Source organism: Haliotis rufescens, unplaced genomic scaffold, assembly GCF_023055435.1.
Source record: "Haliotis rufescens isolate VD_foot unplaced genomic scaffold, xgHalRufe1.0.p SCAF_30, whole genome shotgun sequence".
Taxonomy (NCBI): Eukaryota; Metazoa; Mollusca; class Gastropoda; order Lepetellida; family Haliotidae; genus Haliotis; species Haliotis rufescens.
Window position 1 is genome coordinate 2,905,361 of NW_025964002.1, and position 20,360 is coordinate 2,925,720.

A 20,360-nucleotide genomic window follows, 5' to 3' on the forward strand; every position below is an offset into this window, starting at 1 on the left:
TTCCCTTTTTGTGACGCAGTTTTCCAGCAGGTCAAGCTTTGGGTGTCCACATTTTACAACTTTTGAGGTACAATCGGCCATGTTCTTCCTGAGCAGTTTTCAAAGAAAGACATACGACTCTTGCTCAAATGTTGTTTGATCAGGATGAAGACACTCAAGGCCTCATTGAAGCCTGAGGTCATCATTAGTTGATAGTGAGTTGGGTTTAACGCCGCTTTTAACATTATTCCAGTTATATCACGGCGTGTCAACTTAATGTGGAAGGAAAGCCCCAAGTGATGCAGGTCTCAGACGTTTACCACTTCGATGAAACCCACGAGCACGGGTATGGTGCTGACAAACCTAGAAACATAATCGGGGCGAACCGGGATTCGAACCCACAATCATAGGTTTTTGGCGTGCCCAAGGGACGCAACTGTGCACAGCGAATCGCGGCGCCTTAGACGACTGGGCCACCCGTGCCCCTTAGTTATTCAGAAATACATTTTAAAAAATGAAATAATTCCTTAAAATAATTTGAACTTTTCTTAGATAAAAGTGCCAATGCTGTGTGAAGTATGTGTGAATATAAATCTCAGGGACATAGGATACAGTCATAATATTAGACCCGACAGGTTCCCCTTGTAATCTGCGCCTATTTATCTGACATCTACTGGGTTGCCTGCAGTTTCTCCATCATGACATCGCCATCTATATCAGTTGACGTGCCCTTAAATACGCATCACTCAACTTGTGTTGGGCGTGACAAGCGCAGTTAGTCAACAGAAGGGAGCCTTCGTGATACGACCTGGACTTTCAACCTGGACAGTTGGTCAGATGTTTCGTGATAACCGATTTGGAGGAAATGAGTGTTCATAGTGTTTCACATTATAAAAAAATATAATCAAGAAGTTCATTTTATAACACTGCAGGGAGAATAAACCATGATTGGCGCAGCCCCGAGTGGTTTATTCTCCCTGCAGTGTTTTAGTGTACGATAAACAACGACCACGAGTCGTTAATGTCTTATGTGATACATCAACATTATGTTCAACCTCTTTAAGGATGTTGATGAAAATAATATACAAGCTTTAAAAATATTTACCAAAATTTTATTGATGATGACTCCCTTAATAGAATCCAAGTGATTAGCCTAGCATATCTGACGAAACGAAACTGTATTTGTAAATTAAGGTTAAAATATATATTTTGATGTTTCACATTTTAAAGTATTCTATTTACCGGAAATACATTCAGGCGTTAACACACCTTCAGGCCATGGCCACGATATTTTCATTCTAGACTCTCCTACAATGGGGGGCACGGGTGGCCCAGTCGTCTAAGGCGCCGCGATGATTCGCTGTGCAGAGTTGCGTCCCTTGGGCACGCCAGAAGCCTAGGATTGTGGGTTCGAATCCCGGTTCGCCCCGATTATGTTTCTAGGTTTGTCAGCACCATACCCGTGCTCGTGGGTTTCACCGAAGTGGTAAACGTCTGAGACCTGCATCACTTCGGGCTTTCCTCCCACATTAAGTTGACACGCCGTGATATAACTGGAATAATGTTAAAAGCGGCATTAAACCCAATTCACTCACTCACTCTCATACAATAAAGAATTGCACATGAGAAGGTTTCACACCTCCTCACTCAGTAAGGACAAGAGATATGGATGAACAACATCTTCAAATTAGAAGCGGTTATCGAACACCGTTATCAAGCAATTGGTGTGCAGAGTATGGTTGACAAGCATATATACAGGTAGGAGGCAGCGTTTATACAGTAGAGTAGATTGGGATGTCGTTACACTAGAGTGGAGAGGCCTCCCGTGTACATTAAAGGGTAAACATCTAAACCAATGAAGGCAGATGTATAAACAAAAGGATTAGGACTGATTGGGGTCTTTCATGAGCTGATGGTACGCAGGGGGTATGTAATAACCTTGATCACGGTTGATTGATGTTTGGGGTCATTTATGTCGATGGCCTCTTGTTTTCTGATTTTGAAGTCTTTGAGGTTGGTTGAAAAGGCTTTGACGTTGTCCCAGTGGATGTTGTTGCTTGCGTTGTCACTGATACGATCTGGTAGAGCTGTCTGAGGAGGAGACTGAGACAGGTCTGATGTTCTTTAATTCAGGTTTGGAGGGGCCTTGATGTTTGGCCAATGTAAGCCTGTCCACAACTGCTCGCAATGTGGTACACTGCTCCTGATGGTCTAAATGTCTCTCACTGGCACTTCCGTTAATAGATCGGGTGGTCAGCCTTGGTGACGAGCTGGAGGGCGTGGCGTCGTACGCAAAGCATTGCTCATGATGCTGATCACTCGATATTCTGGTCCAGACTCTTTGTTTACAGAACGCCGTTTAATGGCGTTAGACAACGAACACATAGCTCCTATCATGCAACTTGTCGCGAACACCCGGTGTCATCAATGATTTTCAGAGACCCATTCATATCATTTTCAAAATAAAATTGCCTTTCACCCCCCTCAATGGAATCTGATACAACAGATAATCGAGACTGATGACTCGGTGGGGTTAACGTTCAACATATGCAGTAAAAGAGGGAAACACTTTGAACTTGTTCTATATACAGGAACACCAGGTGTCATCGATATTCATAAACACGTGCCTAGGATATGGTCGGCGTCGTATGATGGACTGTTTAAGCGTGTCCTGCTCCACCGCTAGCATACCCAGGATGTCCAGTAATACACATCCACTTGAAGATAGCCATATCGGCCATGTCCCAATGTTTTCCGTAGTTCTATAGACCTTGCAGTCGGCACGCAAAGCCATTTAGCCGTTATAGCTTAAAACAACTCCATGCACTCTTCTGAACGCTATTTTTCTTTACCAGCTTGTGATCAAATGGACAATCAAGTATGTTAACCTTTTTGTCACATTTGAGTTCTGCCTTTAAACGGCCATCATAATTTGACCTTCAGAAACTCTGATGACAGTGCAGTCATTCCCCCTATACTTAAGTATGGCAAATTTCGTTACAATATCTAACGTCATTTCTTTTGATTGAAGAGATGTCTCCAGGCCTCCAGCGTTGTGTCCAGATTTCAAAGGTTGTTTAACATTTTGAAATACGTGGATATTTTGGGAGACAAAATAAGACCTGGGAGCAAATTCGGGTTGATAGAATAATTGGTATTGCCAGGACCGGATGCATTAGCAAAGAGGTTGCGAGTCCACGGAGGGGGTTTGATTACTTCAGTGCTCCTGGAGATCTCAGGTGGTTGTAAGAAATGCCGAGCTTTATTTGTACATGTATGAGGTGTCTCTCAAAGATCAATCCACCAAGGCCTCGGTCCACAAACGAATCACATTGTGACTTCATCCATGCCCTGTGCAGACTTATAAAAGCACCCTTAAGGCAGAGTTGCTCTCTTTTTAAGCTGTGTCATTAAGAAGATGCGAACGGCGGTAGAAAATGAATTTCTGATAACTAATTTACTTTGATGGTGAAATTCTACAATGTGTTTTTTTGTCAATTTGTACGAGATCGCATTTGCTTCATCACAATCATATAACTACGTGTGAGGAATATTCTGCTCAATGTTAAATCATCACATAGATATATCGCCTGGTACATCGTCGTTAAACATGACGTCATCATCTACTTATATCCCCCTAGTTCACATGCCCTCTGCAATATTATTACACTGGTCAATGGATCATTGTGTAGTTGATTTCATTCTCAGCTCCATGGGGACAATACCACTTGCTGAAGGTTAATACTGACGTTACGATCTCATCCTACCGGGTACCCATTCACTGCTGGGTGATAAGAGACACTGCGTGTATTATATGTGGGGCAGGGCCGAAGTCCTAGAAACTACCAGGAGTCACGAAGCTGCCGAACACGACAACCATACAAACATTGTCCGCGTCAGAATAGGTCTTCAGCAACCCATGCTTGCCGCAACAGGCGACTCGCGGGATCGGGTGGTCATGCTCGCTGACTTGGTTGATGCAAGTCACCGTATCCCAATTGCGTAGATAAATGCTCATGATATCAATCACTGGATTGTCTGGTCCAGACTCGATTATTTACAGACATCCCCCATATAGCTGGAATATTGCTGAGTGTGGCGTTAAACAACGAACAAACAAACGAAGCTCTGTGACAGACGTTGCCTAACTTTGTCACCTGAGCGCTGAACACAGGATCACGTGACAGCAGTATATGTGACAAAGATTGGACGATGTTAATGCATTACTATACAGCCTATATCTGTACATCCTAAACAACCATTATGGCCATCGTAACCTCATGTTACGGATAATCACCGAATCTCGAATGTTGTTTAACGTCCTATATACAGCATGTATAGCGATAGAACACGGCTGTCACTGCTTCAAATGGCACTTAATCCAGCATTATTGGAGTTTATTGACGTTAGGGAAGGGAGAGAGAAAATCAATGTTGAAGTTTCCAGCTGATGGCCCATACAAGTCTATGTTTGCCGTGTAAGCACCACATCAACGAGTTAAAAGCGATTAAACTAACATGGGATCTTTAAATACCTTTGAAATAGACAACAAGGCGCGCAGTTCAGTCACTGCTTTGCTCGGTGCAGACACCTTTACCAGCGGGTCGCAGTCATATTGCAATAATGCTGTATGATGCGGCGTCAAACAACATGCAACAACTCGTTATCTGAAGAGGTTTTATTGCAGAGCATAAATAAAGACTGAGATATGGATTTTAATCCGTGGTTTATTGCAGAGCAGCGTTGTTTTGTGTTTACGGAGCAGGGAGGCGCTGTATATTATTTCACGTTGGCGCGATGAAACTGAAACAAATACGCACATAAACACGTCGCTCAGTAATAAACCATGAGGCCGCCACACAATATCTATCTTTAAATCACAAACAACAAAAACTTATAGCAAAAAGACAGCCATTGGGGTACATTTGCTGGAATTCTGTAAAACGGCGATAATTTTCATTACAAAAACCAATAAAACGCCCATACTTTGGCTTCATCTGGAGGGTTGGTATGTGGTCTACTGTATCCCCATACATCGACATGCGATACGTCAACCCCACGTGATAGAGAACCTGTGAGATTCCGCCAGACCAGCGCGTGTACTGTCGTGAAATAGACGCGGTATGGGGTTACATCAATGTCTACAGCTGTACAGTCGTGAAATAGACGCGGTATGGTGTTACATCAATATCTACAGCTGTACAGTCGTCAAATAGACGCGGTATGGTGTTACATCAATGTCTACAGCTGTAAAGTTGTGAAATAGACGCGGTATGGTGTTAATCAATGCTTTCAGGTGTACTGTCATCAAATAGACGAGATAAGTTGTTACATCAATGTATACAGCTGTAAAGTTGTGAAATAGACGCAGTATGGTGTTACATCAATATCTACAGCTGTACAGTCGTCAAATATATGAGGTATGGTGTTACATCAATGTCTACAGGTGTACTGTCGTCAAATAGATGAGGTATGGTGTTACATCAATGTCTACAGGTGTACTGTCGTCAAATAGACGCGGTATGGTGTTACATCATTGTCTACAGATGTACTGTCGTGAAATAGACGCGGTATGGTGTTACATCAATATCTACAGCTGTACAGTCGTCAAATAGACGCGGTATGGTGTTACATCAATGTCTACAGGTGTACAGTCGTGAAATAGACGCGATATGGTGTTACATCAATGTCTACAGGTGTACTGTCGTGAAATAGACGCGGTATGGTGTTACATCAATGTCTACGGCTGTACAGTCGTGAAATAGACGCGGTATGGTGTTACATCAGTGTCTACAGGTGTACTGTCATCAAATAGACGCGGTATGGTGTTACTGCAATGTCTACAGCTGTACAGTCGTCAAATAGACGCGGTATGGTGTTACATCAATGTCTAGAGCTGTACAGTCGTCAAATAGACGCGGTATGGTGTTACATCAATGTCTAGAGCTGTACTGTCGTGAAATAGACGCGGTGTGGTGTTACATCAAACTACAGGTGTAATGTCGTGAAATAGACGCGGTATGGTGTTACATCAATGTCTACAGGTGTACTGTCGTCAAATAGACGCGGTATGGTGTTACAGCAATGTCTACGGGTGTACTGTCATCAAATAGAAGCGGTATGGTGTTACATCAATGTCTACAGCTGTACAGTCGTGAAATAGACGCGGTATGGTGTTACATCAATGTCTACAGCTGTACAGTCGTCAAATAGACGCGGTATGGTGTTACATCAATGTCTACAGCTGTACTGTCGTGAAATAGACGCGGTGTGGTGTTACATCAATGTCTACAGGTGTACTGTCGTCAAATAGACGCGATATGGTGTTACATCAATGTCTACAGGTGTACTGTCATCAAATAGACACGGTATGGTGTTACATCAATGTCTACGGGTGTACTGTCGTGAAATAGACGCGGTATGGTGTTACATCAATGTCTACAGGTGTACTGTCATCAAATAGACGCGGTATGGTGTTACATCAATATCTACAGCTGTACAGTCGTCAAATAGACGCGGTATGGTGTTACATCAATGTCTACAGGTGTACTGTCATCAAATAGATGAGGTATGGTGTTACATCAATGTCTACAGCTGTACAGTCGTCAAATAGACGCGATATGGTGTTACATCAATGTCTCGAGCTGTACAGTCGTCAAATAGACGCGGTATGGTGTTACATCAATGTCTAGAGCTGTACTGTCGTGAAATAGACGCGGTGTGGTGTTACATCAAACTACAGGTGTAATGTCGTGAAATAGACGCGGTATGGTGTTACATCAATGTCTACAGGTGTACAGTCGTCAAATAGACGCGGTATGGTGTTACATCAATGTCTACGGGTGTACTGTCATCAAATAGAAGCGGTATGGTGTTACATCAAACTACAGGTGTAATGTCGTGAAATAGACGCGGTATGGTGTTACATCAATGTCTACAGCTGTACTGTCGTGAAATAGACGCGGTGTGGTGTTACATCAATGTCTACAGGTGTACTGTCGTGAAATAGACGCGGTATGGTATTACATCAATGTCTACAGGTGTACTGTCGTCAAATAGACGCGGTATGGTGTTACATCAATGTCTACAGCTGTACTGTCATCAAATAGAAGCGGTATGGTGTTACATGAAAGTCTACAGCTGTACAGTCGTCAAATAGACGCGGTATGGTGTTACATCAATGTCTAGAGCTGTACTGTCGTGAAATAGACGCGGTGTGGTGTTACATAAAACTACAGGTGTACTGTCGTGAAATAGACGCGGTATGGTGTTACATCAATGTCTACAGGTGTACTGTCGTCAAATAGACGCGGTATGGTGTTACATCAATGTCTACAGGTGTACTATCGTGAAATAGACGCGGTATGGCGTTACATCAATGTCTACAGCTGTACAGTCGTCAAATAGACGCGGTATGGTGTTACATCAATGTCTACAGCTGTACAGTCGTGAAATAGACGCGGTGTGGTGTTACATCAATGTCTACAGCTGTACAGTCGTGAAATAGACGCGGTGTGGTATTACATCAATGTCTACAGCTGTACTGTCGTGAAATAGACGCGGTGTGGTGTTACATCAAACTACAGCTGTACTGTCGTGAAATAGACGCGGTATGGTGTTACAGCAATGTCTACAGGTGTACTGTCGTGAAATAGACGCGGTATGGTGTTACATCAATGTCTACAGGTGTAATGTCGTCAAATAGACGCGGTATGGTGTTACATCAATGTCTACAGCTGTACTGTCATCAAATAGAAGCGGTATGGTGTTACATGAAAGTCTACAGCTGTACAGTCGTGAAATAGACGCGGTATGGTGTTACATCAATGTCTAGAGCTGTACTGTCGTGAAATAGACGCGGTGTGGTGTTACATAAAACTACAGGTGTACTGTCGTGAAATAGACGCGGTATGGTGTTACATCAATGTCTACAGCTGTACAGTCGTCAAATAGACGCGGTATGGTGTTACATCAATGTCTACAGGTGTACTATCGTGAAATAGACGCGGTATGGCGTTACATCAATGTCTACAGCTGTACAGTCGTCAAATAGACGCGGTGTGGTGTTACATCAAACTACAGCTGTACTGTCGTGAAATAGACGCGGTATGGTGTTACAGCAATATCTACAGGTGTACTGTCGTGAAATAGACGCGGTATGGTGTTACATCAATGTCTACAGGTGTACTGTCGTGAAATAGACGCGGTATGGTGTTACATCAATGTCTACAGGTGTACTATCGTGAAATAGACGCGGTATGGTGTTACATCAATGTCTACAGCTGTACTGTCGTGAAATAGACGCGGTGTGGTGTGACATCAATGTCTACAGGTGTACTGTCGTGAAATAGACGCGATATGGTGTTACATTAATGTCTACAGGTGTACTGTCATCAAATAGACACGGTATGGTGTTACATCAATGTCTACGGGTGTACTGTCGTGAAATAGACGCGGTATTGTGTTACATCAATGTCTACAGGTGTACTGTCATCAAATAGATGAGGTATGGTGTTACATCAATGTCTACAGCTGTACTGTCGTCAAATAGACGCGGTATGGTGTTACATCAATGTCTAGAGCTGTACAGTCGTCAAATAGACGCGGTATGGTGTTACATCAATGTCTAGAGCTGTACTGTCGTGAAATAGACGCGGTGTGGTGTTACATCAAACTACAGGTGTAATGTCGTGAAATAGACGCGGTATGGTGTTACATCAATGTCTACAGGTGTACTGTCGTGAAATAGACGCGGTATGGTGTTACAGCAATGTCTACGGGTGTACTGTCATCAAATAGAAGCGGTATGGTGTTACATCAATGTCTACAGCTGTACAGTCGTGAAATAGACGCGGTATGGTGTTACATGAAAGTCTACAGCTGTACAGTCGTGAAATAGACGCGGTATGGTGTTACATCAATGTCTAGAGCTGTACTGTCGTGAAATAGACGCGGTGTGGTGTTACATAAAACTACAGGTGTACAGTCGTGAAATAGACGCGGTATGGTGTTACATCAATGTCTACAGGTGTACTATCGTGAAATAGACGCGGTATGGTGTTACATCAATGTCTACAGCTGTACAGTCGTCAAATAGACGCGGTATGGTGTTACATCAATGTCTACAGCTGTACTGTCGTGAAATAGACGCGGTGTGGTGTTACATCAATGTCTACAGGTGTACTGTCATCAAATAGACGCGGTGTGGTGTTACATCAATATCTACAGCTGTACAGTCGTCAAATAGACGCGGTATGGTGTTACATCAATGTCTACAGGTGTACTGTCATCAAATAGATGAGGTATGGTGTTACATCAATGTCTACAGCTGTACAGTCGTCAAATAGACGCGGTGTGGTGTTACATCAAACTACAGGTGTAATGTCGTGAAATAGACGCGGTATGGTGTTACATCAATGTCTACAGGTGTACTATCGTGAAATAGACGCGGTATGGTGTTACATCAATGTCTACAGCTGTACAGTCGTCAAATAGACGCGGTATGGTGTTACATCAATGTCTACAGCTGTACTGTCGTGAAATAGACGCGGTGTGGTGTTACATCAAACTACAGGTGTAATGTCGTGAAATAGACGCGGTATGGTGTTACATCAATGTCTACAGGTGTACTGTCGTGAAATAGAGGCGGTATGGTGTTACATCAATGTCTACGGGTGTACTGTCATCAAATAGAAGCGGTATGGTGTTACATCAATGTCTACAGCTGTACAGTCGTGAAATAGACGCGGTATGGTGTTACAGCAATGTCTACAGCTGTACTGTCGTGAAATAGACGCGGTGTGGTGTTACATAAAACTACAGGTGTACTGTCGTGAAATAGACGCGGTATGGTATTACAGCAATGTCTACAGGTGTACTGTCGTCAAATAGACGCGGTATGGTGTTACATCAATGTCTACAGCTGTACTGTCATCAAATAGAAGCGGTATGGTGTTACATGAAAGTCTACAGCTGTACAGTCGTGAAATAGACGCGGTATGGTGTTACATCAATGTCTAGAGCTGTACTGTCGTGAAATAGACGCGGTATGGCGTTACATCAATGTCTACAGCTGTACAGTCGTCAAATAGACGCGGTGTGGTGTTACATCAAACTACAGGTGTAATGTCGTGAAATAGATGAGGTATGGTGTTACATCAATGTCTACAGGTGTACTATCGTGAAATAGACGCGGTATGGTGTTACATCAATGTCTACAGCTGTACAGTCGTCAAATAGACGCGGTATGGTGTTACATCAATGTCTACAGCTGTACTGTCGTGAAATAGACGCGGTGTGGTGTTACATCAAACTACAGGTGTAATGTCGTCAAATAGACGCGGTATGGTGTTACATCAATGTCTACAGGTGTACTGTCGTGAAATAGACGCGGTATGATGTTACATCAATGTCTACGGGTGTACTGTCATCAAATAGAAGCGGTATGGTGTTACATCAATGTCTACAGCTGTACAGTCGTCAAATAGACGCGGTATGGTGTTACAGCAATGTCTACAGGTGTACTGTCGTGAAATAGACGCGGTGTGGTGTTACATAAAACTACAGGTGTACTGTCGTGAAATAGACGCGGTATGGTATTACATCAATGTCTACAGGTGTACTGTCGTCAAATAGACGCGGTATGGTGTTACATCAATGTCTACAGCTGTACTGTCATCAAATAGAAGCGGTATGGTGTTACATGAAAGTCTACAGCTGTACAGTCGTGAAATAGACGCGGTATGGTGTTACAGCAATGTGTTCAGCTGTACTGTCGTGAAATAGACGCGGTGTGGTGTTACATAAAACTACAGGTGTACTGTCGTGAAATAGACGCGGTATGGTGTTACATCAATGTCTACAGGTGTACTGTCGTCAAATAGACGCGGTATGGTGTTACATCAATGTCTACAGGTGTACTATCGTGAAATAGACGCGGTATGGCGTTACATCAATGTCTACAGCTGTACAGTCGTCAAATAGACGCGGTATGGTGTTACATCAATGTCTACAGCTGTACAGTCGTGAAATAGACGCGGTGTGGTGTTACATCAATGTCTACAGCTGTACAGTCGTGAAATAGACGCGGTATGGTGTTACAGCAATGTCTAGAGCTGTACAGTCGTCAAATAGACGCGGTGTGGTGTTACATCAATGTCTACAGCTGTACTGTCGTGAAATAGACGCGGTTTGGTGTTACATCAAACTACAGCTGTACTGTCGTGAAATAGACGCGGTATGGTGTTACAGCAATGTCTACAGGTGTACTGTCGTCAAATAGACGCGGTATGGTGTTACATCAATGTCTACAGGTGTACTGTCGTCAAATAGACGCGGTATGGTGTTACATCAATATCTACAGGTGTACTGTCGTCAAATAGACGCGGTATGGTGTTACATCAATGTCTACAGCTGTACTGTCGTGAAATAGACGCAGAATTGGGTTACTTCAATGTCTTCAGGTGTAGTGTCGTGCCATTGACACGCACGTTAATATGCTAACTGTCGGGATCAGAAACATGTGTTTGAATTCGAACAAGGAGGATATCCTTCAATGCTCATCAAAAGATTGACTTCAAACTCTTCAATGTTCATCATAAGTGTCTTGTGGCGCTCTAACTTCCGTTTGAATTCTTTCAGTTCACGATGTTGGCCATCTGGTGCTGTGACAACGACGGCCGGTTCTAATTATTGGGACTAAATCACGCGCCTCGCTTATAGTCTTCAGTAGCCTAAAGGTGTGTCACGTGCAAGCAGGTGTTTCAACAAGCCAAAGTGTGTAGCGTAGTTATAGTGATCGAGATGCTGTGGTTTAAAATAACGAAGCATAAGAAAACGATTAAACTTTTTGTCAAATTTAATAAAACCAGAATCAATAACCATCTTTGCATACAGACGAACTCAACTAATAGACATACTTTAAAACACTAGGTATCGATTGGGCATACTGTTTTCTCAAGAAATGGTTGAAATGAGATTTTGTGGCTATTTTTATAATACACATTTAGCAAAATCATGGCTGGGCCTATGATCTTCCTGAAGAAAAAGCAAGACATGACCGCGTCATAAAGAAAATAGTAAGTTAAAAAATAGTACCTGTTTTAACCTGTCTGGCGGTCGTTAAGGGGTAAAACAAGGACAGTTCGGGTCGGGGTCATTACACTGGGTCTGAGTTACGACATGCTACAGCTATGGTCGGAGCGTCACAGGAAGGCAGTCTGCAGACTACACACCACAGTCCCCGTTGGCATCCGCAGCGCCCGTACATCCGTTAATGGCAGATCTCCAAGCATAAGTGTATCTTTAATTGCGGGCAATTTAAACACGTACAGTTTCATGTCGAGACATTATTCCTGTTTACTGTATAAGTGCACTGAGAAATAACACATCTCCACCATGGAGTCGCGTATTTAAGTGTCGAGTCTGATAAGCATGGAAGATGCCCGCCGATTAGTGCCAGTGATTGGTCGTGTCTACAGGGAGCTCAACAACCGGACCTGCTGCTTGAGTGCAATATACAAAGATGCTGCTAGACGGATGAAGGCAGGTTAAACAAACAGTAAATCTGATCAATCAGGAGAGAAATATTTCAGCGCAGTGTGAGACCGACGTCTGGAATCTTATGGTTTGAGATCCACCACAAAAGCTCGCTTCTACAAATGTACATGTTTCAAACAAAATTTAGCATAATTTTATTGGTAATTCGTACACCTTTGCAAAATATTTACCTAATCAGCTATAATAGCTTAAGACCAGCAAAATCATTTGATTCATTACATGTATTTATATTAGTCCTGTCCATGTCAGCTTCCATGCTATTTTACGGCGCTTCTTAAAGTATCTCGACGACTAAAACATCTCGCAAATTTACTAAATTCGTTGACAAAACGTTGCTAAATGGACTTTGAAATGAGAGAGATGTTGTGTTTTCATTTCTTATACCCATAACAAGTATATCTAAACTGACCCAGCGATATTTGATACGCCAAACGGAGAAACCACCAGAGAACTACACTGAAAGGCAAAAGAAACGTCATGTGGATGTATCATATAAATATCTTTATTTTCAAAAGCTTATGTATATAAGTAAAGACATCGGAGAAAGTCAGTGTTTGACCCACTTGAAATTAACAGTCTGGGGAATGTTTTTGCGAATTGTGAATTTGGGAAGGCACCAGAAGACATCAAATCTGGGGGGGGGGGGGGGGGGGGGGGGGTCAAAATCAGTACCTGGTGTGGCCACCACGGGCGTTGACTACAGCCATCCAACTGTACATGGAGTGGACTAGCCTGTTGATGAAGGCCATTGGGATATGGGCCCATATCTTCAGGAACGCTACACGCAGTTCTGCTGCAGTTGTCGGCCTTGGGCGTACGTCGTTGAGTCGGCGTTGGATCTCATCCCACAAGTGTTCAATGGGATTCAAATCCGGACTGAGGGCAGGCCAAGGCATGAATTGGATATTGTGCTGCTGGAGGAAGTCCCTGGTGACTCTGGCAGTGCCGGGACGGGCGTTGTCTTGCTGAAAGGTGTGGTTTTGATGACGGGCAAAAAAAGGCACGATATGGGGTCTGAGGACTTGGTCAATGTAGCGGAGAGCTGTGATGGGGGGGGGGACATATAACGGATTCTAGGGGTATGGCAGAATGCAGAGTGAGTGACTAAGTGAGTATAGTTTTACGCCGCTTTTAGCAGTTTACCAGCAATATCACGGTGGGGAACACCAGGAATGGGCTTCACACATTGTACCCGTGTCGGGAATCGAACCCGGGACTTCGGCGAACTCTTTAACCACTGGGCTACCCGACCGCCCCCATAATGCAGAGACGAAGCCGAGAGTAATACTATTCTAGTAATAATTTCGAGAAATCATTTATTCTCTGGTTTTCAATACAGAAATTATTTTCTTGTCACGGGGAGCGTTTCATGGTAAGTGTACCCGCATCTGTAAATAAATAAAGTACATGCGAGCAGCATCTCCAAACAACAATCGTACATCCGGAAGGGGATCGCCTCTTTGTTCAGCTCACTTATGGGCGAACCATATCGCCAAGTGATCTTGCCTTGCAAAACGAAGGTTAAGTGTGCGCTTCAAATTATAATCTCCAAACAAAGACTATGTCCAAAACGCAGTTATCATTGGAATCAATCACTGTATGCCTGATCATAAGACCTGCTTTAAGGTGCCAGGATTAAGAGACTCACCTGTTTCCCTGATCATATCGATGAGACCTGCTTTAAGGTGCTAGGATTAAGAGACTCAATCTTTTCATTGATCATGAGACCTGCTTTGATGTGCCAGGATTAAGAGACTCGTCTGTTTCCCTGATGATGAGACCTGCTTTAAGGGGCTAGGATTAAGAGACTCAATAATTTCCCTGGTCAGAAGACCTGCTTTAAAGTTCTAGGATTAAGAGACTCGCCTGTTTCTCTGGCAATGACACGTACTTCAAGGTGCTAGCATTAGGAGATTCGCACTGTATGCCTGATGATGAGACCTGCTTAAAGGTGCTGGGAATAAGAGACTCGCCTATTTCCCTGGCAATGTGGCGTGCTTAAAGGTGGTAAGATTAAGAGACTGGCCTATTTCCCTGACAATGACACGTGCTGTAAGGTGCTAGCATAAAGAGACTCGCCTGTTTCCCTGGCAATGTGGTGTGCTTAAAGGTGCCAGGATTATGAGACTCGCCTATTTTCCTGGCAATGTGGCGTGCTTAAAGGTGGTAGGATTAAGAGACTGGCCTATATCCCTGACAATAAGACCTGTTTAATGTGCTAGCATTAAGAGACTGGCCTATTTCCCTGACAAATACACGTGCTGTAAGGTGCTAGCATTAAGAGACTCGCCTGTATCCCTGACAATGAGACCTGTTTATGGTGCTAGCATTAAGAGACTCGCCTATTTCCCTAACAATGAGACGTGCTTTAAGGTGCTGGGACTAAGAGACTCACTTGTTTCCCAGATCATGAAGCCTGCTTAACGGTGCTAGGATTAAGAGTCGCCCTGTTTGCCTGATCGTGAAACCTGCTTTAAGGTGCTAGGATTCAGACACTCGCCTGTTTCCCTGATCATGAGACCTGCTTTAAGGTGCTAGGATTCAGACACTCGCCTGTTTCCCTGATCATGAGACCTGCTTTAAGGTGCAAGCTTTAGGATTATGAGACACGCCCTGTATTCTGATTATGCATCTATGTAAATGCAGTTCTAGGTGTCTCGAAAACCAATCAATTATTTTATTCTCTAGAAACCACCCATTACTGTACATGAGAAGGTCCAATGTAACACAATGTTAACTAGATATTTAGTTGACATATGCTTGTTCTCACGTGGCTGATTTGCTCGTTGTTTGGTCAGTAAGTTTAATGAAGGAGATAAGGGCTGAATTCATTCAATCACAGTCAAATAAGTCAATGAAATTTTAAGTCAGTTTGTAAAATGACAGAAGTGTTCAGTAATTCTAATATCTAATCAGCTACAGAAATAGCTTAAGACCCGCAACTTCATTTGATTAATTACATGTTCTTATATTAGTCCTGTCCGTTGTCAGCTTCCATCCTGAGGGGCAAATTTGGTATTTTACGGCGCTTCTAATAGTATCTGAACACCAACAAAAACATCATCGTGAATTTATAAATTCGCTGACAAAACATTGCTTAATTATTTATCCAAAAGTGAGAGACTAATAAGAGAGAAATTAAAATCTCCAAACAAAGACTATGCCCAATACGCATTTAAACAGTGGGATCAACCCAGCCTTGCATGTCTCAACCTCCCGAGGCAAGGGCGTCCACTAGCCTTGTGATCAAAGTCTTGTAGAACCTAGGCTTTGATATAGGCTAGTGGACACGCATGCCTCGGGTAAAAAAACTAGGCTTTGATATAAGCATATGGTCTATGATATAGGCTGGTGGACACGCTTGCCTCTATGGGAATGTCTTGACTGCTGTGTGCAGCGAAAGGATTTCTATGAAGCCATATTGTTCAAATCGTCAGTGAAGGCATATTTCGATTGATTTAAAACAAGTATTGAATATTGTACATGGATATGACTAGGTATACTTCGAAAGTCAATCATGTTGAATTTCATTAGTCGCCATTTAGATATATGGTTGAAGATTAAATATTAACAATACAATAACGATACAATTTCTGAGGTTACCCCCCTTTGTAAGTGCCAAAGATGGCGGACAAATTCGAGGCTTTGGAACAACAGTTAGAACTGTTTATTGAAAATACTCGTCAAATGGGTATCATTGTCAGTGATTTTCAGCCACAGGGACAGAATGTTCTGAATCAAAAGTTGTAAGTATACATATGTAATGCAAAACTCGTAATAGAAACTCAAATATGCTCAGAGGAAGGAGTCGATGAAGCTGCTCAAATAAACACTCTGATCAAATATTCTTTCGTCACATTGTGAATCTGTTAATCTCTAATTTCATGTTCATTTCCAAGTTGAGATGAGATACTGTGCAAGAGTGCAGTTTACCGGGCGAAGGCCATGTCCGCCTGCCAGTTCGCTTATTCACTTCAGCTGCAGCGGTCTGTCAGGCTGATTGTCTTTCACGTTTGTGTTTGGGTACGTTTGACACCGCGAGCCGAAGTAAAATATGTGAATGGTTCCTGTTTTTCATATCTACTCTGTTTCTGGTTTAATTTTTATTGTACATGTAGCAAATCATAAAATGGAAGGACTGTATTTTTTCATTTCAGACAGACCATGGTTTTAGAGATGCAGGAAATTGACAAATTCCGTCCGCAGATGCAAGATGTCCATGTCCCCTTGGAAGTTTTTGAGTAAGTTGAACACGGTAACATGGATAAAAATGCTTAAGTAGTGATTTACTGGTTTCAAGTATGTTGTCAAGTGACAATTCTGAATAATCGTCTGCTCAATTATCCAGTGTACTATACCATGGTTCAATCTGATGTCATAGCTTTGTTTTGAGTTCAAATCTAATGACACTGACCCAGGTGCAAGAGAAATTGTGCGCGGGTTATATTCCCAAACGAGCAAGATGCAGATGGTGATTTCACTTCTGCCACACAGATTTCCTCAAAACGTCAATTCTAAATTAAGCACATAACAGCATCAGTAACATGTTCAGAATAATCATGGTACTGGGTAATAGACATTTTGTAATTTCTTTCAAATAGCACTGTTCTCAGTTCTTCTTAACAGGGTTCAGACTAAAATAGTTTCACTGTGTACATGTTATATGTCCTTATTCATACTACATCTACCCATGAAGATCTGGGTTAGAATAGGTCTTCAGCAACCCATGCTTGTCGTGAGCGGTATTGAGTAGTAGTAGTAGTAGTAGTAGTATTGAGTGGTCAGACTCACTGACTTGGTTGATGCATGTCATCATATACCAATTGTGTAGACTGATATGATATCAATCATTGGGTTGTCTGGTCCAGACTCGATTATTTACAGACCGCCACCATATGGCTGACAACAATATTGCTGACAACAAACGAACAACCATGACTTCTTCTAAAATGTCATTCAGAGAAATGTTTTTCAGCTCAAATAGAAAAGTTGTTTTTAGGTAGACTTTTTCCTGCTTATGTTCACCTACACAGTCATTGACATTTGGCCTGTCTTTCGTTGCCTTCCAGCTACATTGATCAAGGTAAAAACCCAAACCTGTATACTAAAGACTGTTTGGAAAAAGCCTTGGCTAAAAATGAACTGATAAAGGGAAAGATGGATAATCTGAAGGTGAGTTTGAAATGAGTGAACTAATACATAACAAGGCCAAACCAAAGGTTTCATGGTTTTCCTCCATTTTGAAAAAATATCAATATACAAATTATTTTGATACTAACTGCTGCTTTTTACATTTTGTTTTAAATTACAGCAACACTAATCATTCTTATTAGGACTGTGCAATAAAAAGTAATTATCTGATGAGTCTCAGTACCTGGTATCTCATTTAGAACTCTTGCAATAACAGTTTATGATAGAAGTTGCAAGGATGTATTTAAAATACAGTTAGCAGTCACTGACACGTCGGGCAAATGAGAAGGGGTTTTACTAATTATGCAAGATCATGATATTGATTGTAAATTTCAGAAAAGTTTTTGGAATATAGATGACAAGTATGTAATACCAGCTACATTGTGATATAGAAAAGGTATTTGTGAGTCTGAGTTGCTGAATGCATACAGGCATGCTGAAACAGGGACTTACATGGGGCCAGGGACTTACATGGGGCCAGGGACAGTAACAAATATGGTGGGGGGTCCCTGGCTGGCGACTTGTGACACTTCACAGGATTTCAAGAACTTTATGCTCAGAAGCCTGTTACCATGGTTACAGATGTTAGGCTGATGAACCTTGTTTTTTTTTTATACCAGAATAGAAATATTAGTGACGTGTAACTTGCAGAATAGAAATATTAGTTACATGTAACATGCAATATACAAGTTTGTTATTATTTATTAAACAGCCGAACTATTCTGCGTCCACAGATTCGGTTTGCATTGTTTATCTCCACTCACAATCTAAATGTGTTTGGAAGGCAAGACTTTAAGCTTCTTTGTCTCACCTCCAGATGTACCAGTCCTGCCTATCTCCGATCTCACGCCTTATGTTTCTGTATGTGAACTTGGGTCCAAACCAAAATCTCGTCAGTCCTTCGTTACAAGCTCATGTCTTGTTCAAACAGATCTTTCTCCTTGTGTGTGCCTGTCTTGTGGAAAGGTCAACTGCCCCTTGACATTAAATAAGCTAGCTGCTTTGTCACATTTTGATAAAAACTGAAAACAGGTCTTTTCACTTCCTACTACAACAAAGTTGCAGGTTCTATTTTTCGTAATGTCTTGTCTATTTAGCACCAAGCACCCTGCCTAATATCGTTTTGTCCACAAATTCAGACAAAGAAAATCTCTGTTCCCTTCTTTCTTTGCATGATGGAATACACCATACATACATGGTCCAACCTACCACTCATGCTGAATAATAATCCCATCATTAATAGTTAGATTATGTAGAAGACTTGAAGAATTTGTTACAAATGTATGAGAAATGCCTCCCATGGTGTCTTCATTTCCATGTTTCAGAGGTTTAAGGCAATGCTGATGGTTGAACTTACAAAAGTCTTCCCAAACGAGATGAGCATGTACCGAGCCCTCAAAGGAGATGAACGACCAACATGACAACAACACTTGACATCCCTCAAAGGGGATGAACGACCAACATGACGACAACACTTGACATTACGTGGAATGTTGTGAAGAACTGCAGTCAAAACCAGGGCATCTGATCATCAGTTTTGTGACCAAAACCTACACTTGGTTTTATTGGAGGACACAACTCTCCAGGCACATACCTGTCCGTGGCAGGGCGTTTACTTCCTCAACTGGAGGAATCAGTGTGGTACATGTGCTGAAATAGCTAAACATTGTGGAATAGTGTTCGGCTGAAGACTTGAAGAATCAGCTGGGATTGTTTCATTGACCCTTAATGTATCATGTGTAAATGTGAATGTCGCTTTAACACGGCATCAGCAGTTTTTCAGCTATTCACAATGATCAGCGTGTTATTGCTACTGATGCTTCTGTGTTGAGCTGTCATCATATAGATCTTGTTTCTTTGTCTACTTTACCTGATGCAGCAAATAATACTTTAGGCTAAAAAAAAAATAATAGTCTTGTTCTCAGGCACCGCCCGCATCATGATAAAGTCTGCTGCACCTTTCATTTTTATTTCCATTCTCAAAAAAACATTTAAAAAATCCTTATACTCATGAAAAATGTGATCCAATGTATCATGCAGTTACTTCCCTTTACATGCGCACTGTTTACTGTGCATAACATGTTATGGTCATGGCGGCAATAGGTGTTTGTATGCTTGTTAATGTATGGAGGAAAAAAAGCACCGCCCGCTCGCACTATATTTTCAAAAGTCATTGCCTGAGAACCAATTCCTTTTTTTTAAGCCTTATGTAACTATATGAGATTGAGAGAGAAAATAGTGATTGTTGTACATGCTGTTGAACTGTGCTGTTTTCTTCATCATCCACTCTGTACATGATCCCATGCATCCGTCATCTCACATGTTTCAATCAATAAACAGCAATGTGATTCTGTTTTGATGAATTTTCTCCATATTTGGGACCTCTTGGGAAACAGTATATTTATCTGTGTATACATAAACAGACACACTGCAAACGCCTGCCTCATCCAGGTTGTGGATGCTGACCACTTTGGTGTGGACACATTTTAACCCTTATCAGGACAAATCTGGTATTTGAACCCACAGTCATCTATAGTTCCTGAATGAGCTCCTCGCATCAACAGTGCCATCATACATCCCAGCACATATGTTCTGAATGCCATATTTGCAAGTCTTGCCATTAAGGCGACTAT

General features: G+C 42.1%; 1 protein-coding gene across 1 annotated transcript; it reads left to right on the plus strand.

The window, feature by feature from the left end:
* The first annotated feature begins 16,126 nt into the window (after positions 1–16,126).
* On the plus strand, positions 16,127–20,080 carry LOC124147293 (mediator of RNA polymerase II transcription subunit 10-like). Its single transcript, XM_046517971.2, has 5 exons — positions 16,127–16,283; positions 16,695–16,778; positions 17,607–17,709; positions 19,053–19,144; positions 19,190–20,080. The coding sequence occupies exons 1-5, from the start codon at positions 16,162–16,164 to the stop codon at positions 19,191–19,193; spliced, it is 405 nt and encodes a 134-aa protein (XP_046373927.1). The 5' UTR covers positions 16,127–16,161; the 3' UTR covers positions 19,194–20,080.
* Positions 20,081–20,360: the final 280 nt, after the last annotated feature.